The sequence below is a fragment of the Opisthocomus hoazin genome, chromosome 3, assembly GCF_030867145.1.
Source record: "Opisthocomus hoazin isolate bOpiHoa1 chromosome 3, bOpiHoa1.hap1, whole genome shotgun sequence".
Taxonomy (NCBI): domain Eukaryota; kingdom Metazoa; phylum Chordata; class Aves; order Opisthocomiformes; family Opisthocomidae; genus Opisthocomus; species Opisthocomus hoazin.
The window spans coordinates 95193291-95208408 of NC_134416.1; the positions used below are offsets into that span (position 1 = coordinate 95193291).

A 15118-nucleotide genomic window follows, 5' to 3' on the forward strand; every position below is an offset into this window, starting at 1 on the left:
TAATCCACCCAACACAGTGAAAACAATGGAAAGAATTGTAATCTGTATCAGCGCCTGCCAACCATTTTTTTGGTATTTCAGATGGAAATTCTGCCTGAACTGCAGACTCCAGAAAATAACGTCCAGTTTTAGGAACTCTAATTGCTTATTAGGATGAGTACATTCTCTTCTGGGTGTCTACGTCTCATCTTGAGCTGACTGACATACAGCAAAAAGCCTGCAATTAGTATGCTTTTGTCTTGCAGATTTTCCTCTGCCAGTGAGCCTTTGTGTGGTCCTCTGGCTGGACAGGTAGGCTCAGTGTCCAACAAGGACACCAGTCATTCCCCTCCACGATTTGTGTCAGTCACAGAAAACCCCAACGAGTCAGCCAACAAAAGCAGCAACAGGTCTGTCAGGAAACTCAAAACTTACCAGTTGCTGAAGTCCTTTTGCTGACCAACATGTTTATTTTCTTCTTGTTGTGTATGGTATAAATGGTAACCCGTGGAGGAACACAATGCAACTTCACACAGCCACTGAAAGTCTTGTATTTGGGCCATGTTTTCCTAATTCAAGCCAGTACTTCTAATTATAGCTCCCACGTGCTACTCTAAATAATTTCTGTCCATCCATATTTTTTCAAGCAGTGGAAAGTCTTCTGTCCCCTCCTTTCCACACTTGTCATTTATCCTCATTTTTGTAATCTATCCATAGAAATCAACATGTTAAAAGTCTCCTGATTGCTTTTGCTGCTTTTCTCCAAACTCTTTCCAGTTTTTCAACGTCTTTCGAATAGCTGAACGATCAGCAACTGCTGTAGGCCACAGACAGCTTCACAGGCCAGCCTGCCTAGGTCTGACCATAGCTTCTGGGGGCTAAGACATAACACAATCAGGTGTGCTTCTTGCACTTCTTCGTAAGACTTATTCAAACCAACAAGGGCAGCAATACTAAGTAAGAGACATCATGCACGGTCCATGGATCAAACAAAGGAGATCAAGAGTAAGACAAACCTCTTTCACAAAAGTTGTTTTGTGCAAAATCCCAATCCATCTAATAGTAATTAGTAATAATATTTAATGATCCCCTTTGAAGGGTTAATGAAGTTCAATTTATACCTGGATGCCTGCTTGCTCCTACTTCACCTACAGAAATCAATACTCATGAATGCACAAATGGTATCACAAGACGAGAAAGAACCAAAAAGCGGGCAAATGAAAAAACTGCAAGAGGAAATTTTCTTTTACAAGCACATATATTATACATTAACTGACTAACAGTTGCAAAGTGATAGCAGAGCAACTAAACATACATGACCTTTTCTTAAAAAGATATTATGTCTAGGACCTTTAGAGATACTGTAAATATGTCCTTCCTATCTACAGGGAATAGTGCCTTCAATACCGTCATGCTTCTCCTAAGAACATTTCATGTAGATTACAGTCATTTCTCCACCACTTTAGTGCACTTCTAATGTAATTTTCTTTAAGTTTGAATGAGACATTTACAAAGTAAAGCTCTTTTTCCTCCATGGACTTTTATATTCTGGAATACAAATATATCAAAATACCAAGGTTTCAGAAAAAGACTGTTTTTCTCTGGTTGCCACTGTTCATTCTGGGGCAGGGGGAAGAAGGGAAGGAATTCTATTTATATTTTTTCAAATTTCTGGTAAAAAAACGGGGGGGGGAAGGTGGAAGACAGACATTTTCTCAACAAGTAAAACTCTGCAATAGCAGAAGTAGCTGCAAGCAGTGATGGTTCTGATGTGCCGTAAAATTTAGCTGCTGTTGTGCTCACAGCTAGAGAGACAGAGAGAACTAATAATGCTAAACAAGCAGAGAGATCAGGTTGTGAATATTCGTGTTTTAATGCTGATAAAGAAGTCTTTTCAAATTGTTGCTTAAACAGCTCCAGCATTTTAAACATTTTTGTTGGGGGCAAATTTTTGGGCTCTCCTATCATTAAATGCCACATAGCAAAAATAAATAAATAAATCACACCATCTGCTATAGAAAAGCTTTGCATAAATTAACACTTGCAACAAGTTTAAACTTTAGTTACCAAAGAAACTTGCTTTCTTTCCCATCAGAACACTGAACAGAATCACCAAGTGCATTGAGGATTTCAGTTAGCATTTCCATTGCTGTTATCCTGGAAGTCAAACCATTTGCCAGAAAACCCTCTCTCCCTAAGCCAGCTGCCAGCTTGGGGTATGCATGGCTATAAAGTTTCCTCCTTACACGTTCCTTAGGTGTATGAGGACGGCCATGCCTCACAGCAACATTAACAACTGCGCTATGTATTTACAAATCATGCACAGTAACAACCATTTCTGCAAAGCTGCAATACGTACATTCTGTTACCACAGACTGGCGTTGGAAGCCTGCACAACACACAGGGTGAAGCACAAAGCATAAGCCTGACTACTTGTTGCTTCCACACCGCTCGCTCTCATTGCCCAATACCAGCATATCCTTTTCTGCAGCTTTAAGGAATAGGAACTGCAGACAAACCAAGACCTGTAACAACAGCTGTCCAGGGAGCAACTTGAAAATTCAGTTCACAATGGTTACAGAGTCAAAACAGCCACACCACTCCTCCCATTTCAAAAGAAAATTACTTTTTGTAAGCTTTTGAGGGGTGGCGCTACTGAAAGCGGGCTAAACACACGCATTCATGACCACACCTATCGTTTTGTTCCACAGAAGAGCTCACGAGAGCCTTCCAAGGCACAGCACTAGGACACAACTCTTATGCAAACAAAATCCTTCATGTATAATCACAGAGTTTTGGTGTTTTTTGATATTCAACAGCAGAAACACACAAACCAAATTGCAATTACAAACCTCTGCGCGAGCAAGAAATAGTAGACAATGAAGGTTTCACCCACCTGGGATCTTTCTGAATGCTATCAATGGAAGGTGACCTAGCCAAGGTCCCTTCCGGTGGGATGGCTGGCCCAGATTTGCTGTATGGTGATTCAACAGAAGGACAATACTGCAGCTGTCGGTAGGGGTCTGCGTAATTGGAGGCTGGGCCGGCCGCATAGCTGGCCCTCTGGAAGGTTGCTGCTGCGTTCTGTGTGCCGTGTTGACTGCCTGTGCGCTGTAAGGGTACGGAGTCGACACCAGGGGAAGATGGGGCTACGACAGGAAAGTAGGGACAAAGTAAAAAATTGAGGACCTGTTCACAGAAATGGTTAACCAGGTCTAGGCAGAGGAAAAAAAACAAAAACCACACACATACAAAAACAGGGGTTCAAAAAGAATGAGAAAAAACAAACAACATTGTCATTTTCAAAACCATTGAAATACATCTCCACCAAACGAGTTTCTAAATGACATGCCACTTCTGGACTAGAAGACCTTTACACCAGTTAAACAGACCATACCAATGCTTTTCACTTGGGGTTTTAACTGCACTAACCCAAAATGAAAAAAGTGCAGAAGCAGCATGGGAATAGTCAAACTAAGATCCACAACCACCACCGAGTGAGGCCTTTGCAGTCCTTACAGGGGTGGAAGTCAGTCAGATCCACAAGCAGAAGGAGGGTCAAACCAGGCTCAAGAGTCCAAATTGAGACCAATGGCTCTATGTCAGAAGAAACAGCCGGCCACAGCCATCCCAAATTCGTAGTCCTGGTATCCATACAGCAGGTAGAACCAGACACCTACTGCTGAGAGTTGTCGCGTATGCTTCACTAACCCATCTTCTGCATATTTCACCTTCGGTAAGACTTAGGGGACTGCTACTGCTAACTCAGTCTGAAAAAGAGCTAAGCACAAGGTCATCACGTAGATGTCTTCATGCACGCCAGCTACGGCTGTGCTCACACACAGCAGCTCAAGATTACTGCACTACCAGTTTTGAGCGGCTTAACCAATAGATTTAAACTGACTTAACACTTTTGTGACTCAAAAATCTTATTAATCTCTCTTGTAGCCTATTATCTTTCTGTTACAGCACCATGTACTGGAGATCCAGTCTGCTTTATGATTCTTATTAAACATGCAATATTTCTGAACCAAAGCCCAGTGAACGGCAGATGGATTATCACTGTAAGGGCCAGAGGACCAATATCCACGTGATCTTTGGCCTGGAAACAAACACAGATTAAATGCTGGCCCTGCTCAGAAGGAAATTCCGACTGCTTGAAGTGGCACGTGAACTCATGGTGGCTCCCATTTCCCTGTCTCAAGACAACAAGGATAATTTTGCCAACAGGAGTGGGCCTGGGTCCAGGACTATTTTTAGCTGGGTCAAATTCATATGCTAAACTGTAGGAAAAACCGCATATTCAAGAGACAGGTTTTCATAACAGATTTCCCAATCATTTCTCATTAACATGCACATTCACATTTTAGAGAAAATACTTATTCTAGGTCCATAAAAGAGACTTTAAGCATTTTATCTCAAAGTGTCAGCAAATGAAATACAGTGAGCTTCAAATACAATTACAGCAGTTTTGTCTGACCTACGACCTGTTAAAGTTACAGCACCTGAAAATTTAAATTCTGTATAAAATCTTTGCCTTAAATTTTTTGTTATGGTTCTGAAGTATATAATTTTACAATAACAAGTATTATCTTATAACATTATTACAAACACAAATAAGTGGGATCACCCACTTACCTACCGCCCCACCACTGGAAGGTCATGGAGCTTTGAGCATCCTGACCAAGTGAAAGACATCCCTGCCCACGGCAGGGGTGCTGGACTAAATGATCTTTAAACGTCATTTCCAGCCCAAACCAGTTTTATGATTCTTTGATTGCGTTAACTTACATATACAGCAACATATTATGAGTATTGCTTTCGTTTAATTGCTAATATAGATTTCCTTAAGAAGTGAGTAATGACACATACAGACCTTTTCACAAAACTGCGTCAGTTAAAATGCAGTAACAGTATTAGCATACTGAAACATCCCATGCACAAATCATGCTAAATTCAGCGTTAAGACAACACAAGAAAAACATCCCATTTTAACAGAAAATACACACAGTTGAAAACCAAAATTTGGTGCCTTGCGAGAAAAAGAATAAAAAAAACAAGTTAAGAGAAAATACTGGAAATATTTTCAAGTGAAAAAGCAAAAGTGTTATTGTATATTAACACAGCATATTCTTACATACTGTCACTCCACCGAATATGCTGCTGGCTTTTGATACATTTTATAGGGAACTGCAAAAAAACTCTACAACACTAATACTGCTGAAAACAAGAGCTTCATTGTAATGTAGATTGCTTTGCAAAATATTCCACTGTATTTCCTGTTCTCTCCTTTGCAAGACAGTTCAATAGAAATCTTGTTTGTTTTTAAATTCTTTGAAAACTTTTCTTTCTACTTTCTCCTTTGTCTTGTTATCAAAATAGGTGTTTATATGAACTGAAACTAGTTGTCACCCTAACACCTACATGCTTTTGGAGTCACTGATTCATTTCTCCAATTATCTTCCTAGCAGACTGTTACTTCCTTTAGAATTTTATCACAGTGAATACAGAAGTGCCATAGTCAGAATATGAGAATGAGGCAAGCCTATGACTTAGTTGTTTGGGTTTTTTGTTTTTCTTTTAATTGATCTGGGTAACGTTTGCCAAACGAGCTTGTTTGTGAATGTTTAACTAACACTTTAGAATAACTTCTACATCTAACTTGATTACAGCCACCTTCATGGACTGTAAAAGGGTTAAGCTTTAGCAGACATTTTAATACTAATAATTTCACGTAAAACTGAAGCAAAGCCATCTCCTACCAATACGGTACTCTTGCTTAAACAAACCCTTTTGGCAGCCAGACTTACTGACTGAAGTGTGGCTCTCCAGCCTGTGGCAAACTTTCTGTCTGTCAAGATCTCCCTCCTATTGAGCTATTTAAACAGCAAAGCTACAGTGATTCTGTCTATTAAAATAAATAAATTCAGAAGTCCATTTGCCTTAACCAGCAACAGTAAATCTTCAGTGAGCACAGGGCCATCCAGAAGGCACACACTGGGAGTGGGCCAGAAAGCATTCATGTACCAACTACATTTGCAGATGATCATGCAACCTTTTCATGTGTTTTTAAATTGAAGACACTTACCCCTTTCTCTAGCTTTTGCATTTGACTCCTCTCAAAGCCAGGACAGCTACACCTTGACCAGAATCAGCTCAGCCTGGGTAAGAAGCAATACTACCTTTACAAGCATCAAGCGTTTGCCCCAGCAAGGGAAGAGAGGGGCGGGAAGGAGTTGTGACAGAAGCCCTGTTTCTGGGGAAATGGGCTGCTTTCCCCCCTCCCAGTCTCAGCCACCTCACCCCCAGCCTTCCTGGGATCTGGCCTGGTTGAAGCAGGCTCATGGCCAAGTCACTTTGCTGGCCTGGGTCAAGGGCAGACCATATTCTGCCTCTGCATAAAGGTAAAACCAAAAGTCATAACCAGACTGTGAAGAAGTAAGTCTGGTTTTATGGACACCTTGACACCTCATTGATTTGAGAAGCTTGGAGGTAAAGGTGTCCACTAAACTAGACCTGCTTCTGGTCTTCAACAGTCCCAACACTTACAAGGAGATCAAGACTAAATCAAAGAAACAAAAGGTCTCAAAAAACTTACTTATCTTGTATCTTGCTTTACCTAAGTGACCACACACAAAAGCATCATTTTTAATAGTGACTGCTGCCCCAACTCTTAAAAAACTTACATATAAATTCAGCGGCTGATGTCAGATAAATAAGTTTCTCAAGCTTTGCTGCTCTCCTTTTGCCCCGGTCAGCCTGCCTGCGGCTCCCTCCCGGTCCTTCCAGATGCACAAGGAGAGGACGACCAGCGCCCAGCTGCCCCATCCAAGCACATGAACCAGAGGGGCTCGTACAGACCCCAGCCTGCCGCGCCGAGGCTGGTTTGCACCCACAGCAGGGTCGCAGCACCCGCTCTCTGCTGCGGCTAGCGGGCACTGGGCACAGCAAGTTACACGCTCAGGAGCAGTGTGTCTCCATATGTTCATGAAATTTTAAACTTCAACATCAGGACCGTGCTTCAAGAGGAGAATTTTAGTTTTGGCTTGAGAAAAGGGTTTAATTGAGAATTTCCAAAGTGAGCATTTCACACTGTGGAAGTCAAGAACTATGGTCTCAGTGAAGGCCTTTCAGCTTGTCACCTAAAGATTTTAGACCTTGTTTTAATTTGGCGTATTAATAATACCTTAAAAACACTATCATCTCAGCCCTTCACTACTGCAGCATCAAAATCACATCCCCAGAAAACGGAGTGTGTGGAGTACCACATCGACATTTAATATGTTCTTACAAATCTTTGCCAAAGAGACAGAAAGCCCCTGTTAATTTTAACAAAAGCCCTCCAAAGACCTGATGTATGCCCTGATTATGGTTCTCTTGATGGCAGAGATAGCATAGAGAAAACCCAGCCTTCATAATTTTCTACGGCTTTTGCATAGTATTACTAAAGATACAGCAACTTTCATACGAATGCTGAAAATTTAGGTGTATCACTAAATACTCTTACAGGCTCACACTGAGATACTCAACTTAGAAATTCACTTCTAAACTTTAAATCTTTTGTACCAGGAATAGTATGGCCAGCAGGAGCAGGGAGGTGATGGTGCCCCTGTACTCGGCCCTGGTGAGGCCGCACCTGGAGTACTGTGTTCAGTTTTGGGCCCCTCCCTACAAGAAGGACACTGAGGTGCTGGAGCGTGTCCAGAGAAGGGCAACGAGGCTGGTGAGGGGTCTGGAGAACAGGTCTTACGAAAAGTGGCTGAAGGAACTGGGATTGTTACGTCTGGAGAAGAGGAGGCTGAGGGGAGACCTTATTGCTCTCTACAACTACCTGAAAGGAGGGTGTAGTGAGGCAGGTGTTGGTCTCTTCTCCCAAGTAACTAGCGATAGGACGAGAGGCAATGGCCTCAAGTTGTGCCAGGGGAGGTTTAGATTGGATGTCAGGAAACATTTCTTTACTGAAAGAGTGGTCAGGCATTGGAACAGGCTGCCCAGGGAGGTGGTTGAGTCACCATTCCTGGAGGTGTTCAAAAAACATGTAGATGTGGCACTTCAGGTCATGGTTTAGCAGGCATGGTGGTGTTGGGTGGATGGTTGGACTTGATGATCTTACAGGTCTTTTCCAACCTATCATTCTATGACTATGATCTCTAGAAAAAACTAACAAAACACAAAAAGCAAGAACATGTTGATTTAGGCAGGGGTACGACTGTACCATACCTAAGCATCTTATGGAGACCAAACTCACACAAGCACTGCTAAATAGTTCACACTTTCTAGAAGTCAGAGGGCATTTTGCCCACTTAGCACACATAGGATCAGACCTTCAGAAAGGATAAATTAATTTATAAGACTTGTCTTGCTACACCGTCTTGCTGAAAATTACTTGGCTGCTGCTGCTGTTTGATTTGTGGATACTACCTTATAAAATTTTTCTCTTATTATGCTGTATTAGACATTCAGTTCCTGTGTTAACCTTCTCCTTGTGCCTTTCATACAGATTTCACAATTCTTTCTTTTTTTCTTTACTGATTTGCACCTGCAGTTGATTCTTACTCTCATGTGAAAGTTGAAAATTGGATCCCAGTAAGATGTCCTTTCAGTACAAGATTTGCCCATCATCCCTCCATGAGTTCATAAATGATACAAATGCAGTGCATTCTGTTGGTAGCAAATATACAAGAAGATTTATAAAACAGATACTTTTCCTATCTAATACACCATAAAAATAACACAGTGCATTCTCTGTCATTTAGGAAACGGAAATCATGAAGTTTGTCGGATACAAACACTTTTTATCTCTAAATGTCAAGTGAGTCTTTCAGAGCATGCACCAGCTTTTTTGCAAAAGAAGTTTAACAAAATAAGATTATAATCAAGAGAGGAGCAAATCAGCAATACAAAGTAACAAGCACAAGCAGTCAAGTTTAACACTGTTCAAGACGTATGGTAATATATATATAATAATAATACATTTGCTTAGCAGTTACTCTTAGCAGCACTTTTTCACATTGGAAGTGTAAGATCTTAGAGCAATATATCGTTTGGGAACCTGAAAATATTTACCAAAAGAGAAAAGAAATACCATAATTGATATCAACAACTACCTATAAGGCACGTAAGATTTTAAGGCGGCACTATTATATCCTCTGTTCAAAGTACACATGCACAAGGAATTTCATACTTTAAACATGAAGCAGAGCAGAACAAAAAACCCCCTACTAAATGGTTTCAAGACAAGGCTCCAATTTAGATTTAAAACACTCAGAACCTTACGCAAATATCAACATCATAGAAGTCCTACGTAGCTTGGCAACTTCGCTATGTAACTTCTTGTCAAAACAGGAAAAAAAGTCAAAATCACTGCAACTTGCTATTCCCTCTTGTTTTCCATTCTCTCCTCCCTCACTTCTCCGTACTCTTGTTATTTGTCCGAGTTCCTGATCTTGCAATTAAAACTCCAGTCTCCAAACTCTCAGCCAGAGAGAAATAAAAAGAATCTACAATGAAATCTTCCCTTGCATCCTCACAGGATGAGCTTTTCTCCATCCGTTCAGCCTTTGCTCTCCACGCATCAGCTTTTTAGGACTTCCAGGATTGCATCGAACTCCACACAGTCAACTGGAAAAGCCTCTTTCCCTCCGTTACCTCCATATCCCTTCCCTCTCTTGGGGATTTCTAGTTATGCTTCAAAGACTCAGCTAGCCTCGTTCCCCCTAATTCTTTCTGCTGGCTCTACATTTCTCCAGATGCTCATATTTTGTGTGTATCAGGGGAAAAACAACCTCCATCTTTCCAGTCAGCTCCACCATGCTCAGCTCGGCACCTTTACCAGCCGGGCATGGCAAACAGCCGGTCTCCCTGCCACACCAGGTATGTCTTTTTACGGGAACGTAACACGCCATACAGGAGAAATGCAAGCCAACAAAAGTAATAGGTAGTGAACAGCACAGCAGTTAGCAAAAAGGGTCTCTTTTCCACCCACAAGCATGCTAGTCACAATCTGCTCAGGTACTGGTCATGCCTGGCTGTCACACCTACTTGTAATTAGCGTGCGTACATGCTGGTGCAAGCATGTATGCAGTAATATTTTTATCATCAGACGTTTCCATGACATGGTAAGGAGAAAGCCTTTTCATCAGGGCAACATCCATGTCTCTTCCAGATGGCATCACAGGAGACTTGCGTTGTTCATACTTTCCCATTCCGCCTTCAAAACCAGAGGCAGCTGCTTAGCTGCTACACTGTTATTTCCATAGGAAACACTCTGTGCATCTCTGAATTTGTTAACAGGGTCATTCCCACCGCTGGCAGCTGCCGAGTGCTAAGCCTAATGAAGATCATAAGCGTACTCAAAGTGACTGTATGGCCCATTCGCTATTTGATTCTTTCAAAACTCTTAAAATCATCTCCTGACCACCGCTGTATTTACACGCGGAAGAACAACTTGCTTCACAGAAATCAACGGAACATCACTTGTGCTCTGCATATTGTCACGTTCAATAAATCCTCTTCCAATGCAAAAACTGACAGTCTTTGAAGACTGAAGAACTGAAGCTGCTACTGCACTGATGTATCCTTTCATTTTGATTTTCTAAGAGTGTTCTTTAGATCTGACACTAATTGTTACAGTAAGGCTAAATATTACTTTGCTTAGAAACCAGTGTTTTTCCATAATGCAGAAAGAATACAGGAAAGAAAATACTGTTTCCTCGGTTTCTGAGCTATTCCTCTGGTTACAGAGCAGCTGGTATCTGCTCACTTTGAGGGTTCCTTTTGTCTGTATCGCTCCACTTCAGTTTGCAGTCTCACGTTGCCTGTGTCTTAGTTTCCTTTTCATGCTTATTTTTCGTTTGAAACATCCCTTTCACTGAACAGTTCCACTGGGGAAGACATGTAACTGCCACTGCCTACCCCTGCACATAGGAAATAATTTTCTTCATCACTGAATTAGACTTGGCATTTCTTGACTAGTAATTATTTTATTTATGGGTTTGAGTATGTGATTAGCTGGTATCAATCTGAAATCACCTAGTTCCATCAGGGTTACCAATGGAAGAAAATACACACCTTACAAATGAAGTAATCTATACGATTTTTGTATCTCTTAAGCAAATTTTAATGAAGAAATGGGTAGACAAATAACTCAGGGAGCAGCAGTGGTGAGAGAGTATCTTAGAAATTTGTATTTCAGTTCAATAGATATAGTGCCTGAGATGAATGAGTTCTAATCAAGCTTTATTTGCAGCTGTGCTTGATGCAACTTCAGTGAAACCTGAAGTAAAAACTTGAACATGGCCTCTGCCACAGCCAGGTCTGTTAGAAGGCTTCACTGCTCTGCCCAGCCTCACATCCCCACACCCACAAACTTCTCAAACCCTACATCCTTCCCTTCAGTCATCCTTCACCATCAGGTTCCACAGTTACGGGGTGTCCCTCACGGTAACACAGCCTGTATCTCTAAAAGCGCGTACAGCTAAGGCATCATTCTGGAATCCACGCAGTCCAAGGGGACACCAAGGCTTCATGCAGGTATTAGGGTTCCCCAAGCAACTACATGCTTTCAACTATTTCAGACTCCCAACTCTCTGACTCAAAGCAGGAGCCATTTCCTTCCTTCTTTACAACCAAACAGGGCAGAATTCATGTTTTTCAAGTTTTCAGTATTAAAAAAAAAAAAAAAATAATATGCCCTTCCACCTCCAGGAACTGACTGCACTTTGTATCTGCCAGATTTTAATCTCCACTAATACATGCAACTTCCATTCTCAGACTCAGCTTCTAGCATGCTTCAGTGGTGCTGCTCTTCACAAAAAAGTGGTGCATCCACGTAATGTGATAATTGGATGCCAACTTTGGCTGCTAAAGGTGTTATGACAAGATCTCTTATCAGAATGTCTCTTGTCTCTCTCAGTTGCATCCCTCAATTTGGGGAGAATATGCAGTTTAATTCATTTGTTACACAAGCATTTAAACAGAGAAAGTAACAACTGCCAAGGCCCTTAAAATCAACCGCCCATTCAGCATCCAAGATACTAAAATTCACCATGCCAGTTTCCTCACTGGAGATAAAATTCAACCCTCTGCAATGGCACTACGCAAGACACACACATCACTTTTCTCCTCTTTGTAGTACTACATGGTTTCACAACTGTATTCCAGTGCCAGACCATGCGATATGTACACCTTAAACATTAACCTCATTTCTGCAAATGATAGTTTGAAAGTTGCTGGACCCATTATAGTAAAAACTAACATGTCTGAATACTTGATATACTCATAAAAACTCCAACTCTACATGCAAACTGCTGAAATTATGATAGAAGAAGAGACTACTGCTAAAAGTAGATGGTTTTATATATAAAAAAAGATTACAGCTTGAGTTAAAAAAATAATAGGCTAATGATTTTTAAAAGAGTGACTTTAAACATAATGCTGCAGAATTAATGATCTTCTAACAAAAGCATTAGTCGTCTTGAAGACACTACTGGGTAGTTACCTCCGGCATAGCATTGGCTTTTTTTGTTCAAAGATTTACAAGGAGATTTATGAAAGGTGTTTGAATTGCTTCTTCTTTCATGAATGACTACTTTCTATTTCTACAGAACATTGAAGTAAATAAAACAGAATGGACATAGTCCTGCATATAAGTAATGTGACCAGGCTTTAACCCGAGACTATACCTGTACAGAACATAGATGACAGACAGTTTCTGGCACAGAGCAGACCCTGTATTTTCTCACTAGTGGCAGATGAGATTTACAGGGTATGTACTTCCCTGACCAAGATTTTATAAACACACTTCTCCCTCAATAGGTGGCAAAAGTGAAGGGACATCTGAAAAGCGTTCAGACACACTCTAAGTCATCATTCTATTAAAAAAGTAGAATAGAAGAATTGGAAAATACATAGGACAAACCACAAGCCTCTAGAGGTATCCTGTTTGCGGGACAGAGGAAGGAGGCTGTAGATAGTGACCATTTTAAAAGGTTTCTATTCTGAGCAACAGTGAAATCTGAGTTGTCTTCAGTTGGGTATAATTCTATGGAACCCAGCCATGAGCTCAGTACTTTGAAGCCATGAATATCTTATAGTGCAGCAGCTTTTCTCCAGCTAAGGGGGATATTGCTCACAGATTACAAAAGGTGGTTTTGCAGGGTTTTCACCTCCTGCCACTTCCCTCCCTCTCTCATTGCTCTGTCCGCAGCTTTACAGTGACCACCGGATACCACTGGATTTGAAAACAATGTCTTTTATCACACTTCTGCCAAAATTTTAATAGGAAGGAAATCAAAGTAAAAAAAAAATTCTCTCAGAGAAGATGCCACTGTGCCTGGAAAAAGAATCACTTAAAAACATATACAAAGGAATATAACACAGATAAGGCTATACCAGACATCTCGGATCTGTCAAATTAAATAGGATTATGACTTTGCACTGCTTTGAGGTGATTTGTAATTCACTATGCAGATCACTAAGGTATTTTGTGCTCAATTTACTTTGTACTGAAGATTTGTTCCCTGCTTGTTTCCTATAATTCTCTCTCCCAAAGCAATGTTATCAAGTGGATGTCAGTTAGGAATACAGGTCTATTATCACAACATTACCAAACTAGTATAGATGCAGTGGTAGGAATAATTTTTCTTTTTAATTTCCCTGAAAACATTAGGTCCTACAGCCAGAACTCCATGCTGTGTGATTTACCAGCATGATCCTCAATTAATCTGCAGCTGTGGCACCACAGTATGCCCCTGCACAGCACATCAGCTTGTGACAAAACGAAAAACCAACAGAAACAAGCCTGTCCCCCAACCAGAAAAAAAACACAACTTAAGCAGAAAGAAGCAATGTTTGGCATTTATAACCTAATTATTGCACTTTATGACTGAACAAAAACCAAGTAAGTATTTGAGCAGCAGCATAATGGACAAAGGGTTTAATCCACGGGGGGCAAGTCAAACCTGGTTTTTCTGTTGCTCCTTCTTTTTGTTTGAGGTGACAACTTTAAAGCCAAATAAAAAAAAAAAAGTATTTGAAACTGAGGTTTCCTTTTTACTTTCAAATGAAGTATTTGTAATACAGGACCTAGCACATAACAGGTATCTTTTCATTAATAGCTACATGCTGCTCTGAAAACAAAGTAAAACTATACCAGTGTACTCACTGATGCTTCACTGTAAGAATCTCAAAACACCTAATTACATGTGTATAGGAATAATACTTTTTTTCTTCTAACTCTTAAAATTCCTTTTACTCATTAATCTGAAGTCAATGGAATTAAAAGTGATACATCTGGTTAACTAAATTCCATCTCCATGCAGAGAAGCAATACTAACAAAACCTGAAAAAAGAAGAGAGCACTGCGGGGCAAATGGGATATAAACTGCCCTGTGGAACCTGCCACTGGTGATGGGCAAGGCGCAAACTCAGAGTCCGATTCCCAGAGCTGAAGTTACGTTTGCGCGTCTTGCAGGTGTAGAAAGCTGTGAACCAAGCTCTCTATATAGGATTCATCATGACATCAAAATCAGAATCCAACAATGTAATTTTTACATAGTCTCATGTCCACGTAAGAATGCAGTATTAATTTTCTAAATTTTTTTCAGCATGTTTAAGTCATAGACAACTCCAGTGATTTGAAATGACTAAAGAGAGCAACTTGCCAAGGGACTGCTTGCTGTAAGGTGTTGTAAATCACTATTAAAAAAGATATCACTCAAAGCAAAGTTAAAAAACCCAAAACATTCTCATATTTGTTTCAGATATCATCTGAATACTGAACATGAAGTGCAGGGTCCTGCACCTGGGTCAGGGCAACCCCCAGTATCAATACAGGCTGGGGGATGAGACCTGCTGAGAAGGTCTTCGGGGTATTAGTGGATGAAAAGCTGGACATGAGCCACCAATGTGTGCTCGCAGGCCAGAAGGGCAATCATATCCTGGGCTGCATCAAAAGCAGCGTGGCTAGCAGGTCGAGGGAGAGGGTTCTGCCCCTCTGCTCCGACCCCACCTGGAGTCCTGCATCCAGCTCTGGAGCACTCAGAACAAGAAGGACATGGACCTGTTGGACCGGGTCCAGAGGAGGGCCACAAAAATAATCAGAGGGCCACCTCTCCTGTGAGGAAAGGCTGAGAGAGTT

At 41.0% G+C, this 15118-nt stretch overlaps 1 protein-coding gene across 9 annotated transcripts in view; it reads right to left on the minus strand.

Annotated features, from left to right (window-relative positions):
* Positions 1–15118, minus strand: part of CTNND2 (catenin delta 2) — a 694166-nt gene that overhangs the window by 241081 nt on the left and 437967 nt on the right. For all 9 annotated transcript variants that reach the window (XM_075417107.1, XM_075417104.1, XM_075417100.1 and 6 more), the window contains one exon: positions 2876–3128. In XM_075417107.1, the coding sequence (XP_075273222.1) occupies positions 2876–3128 (253 nt within the window). The remainder of the gene's footprint in view (positions 1–2875; positions 3129–15118) is intronic.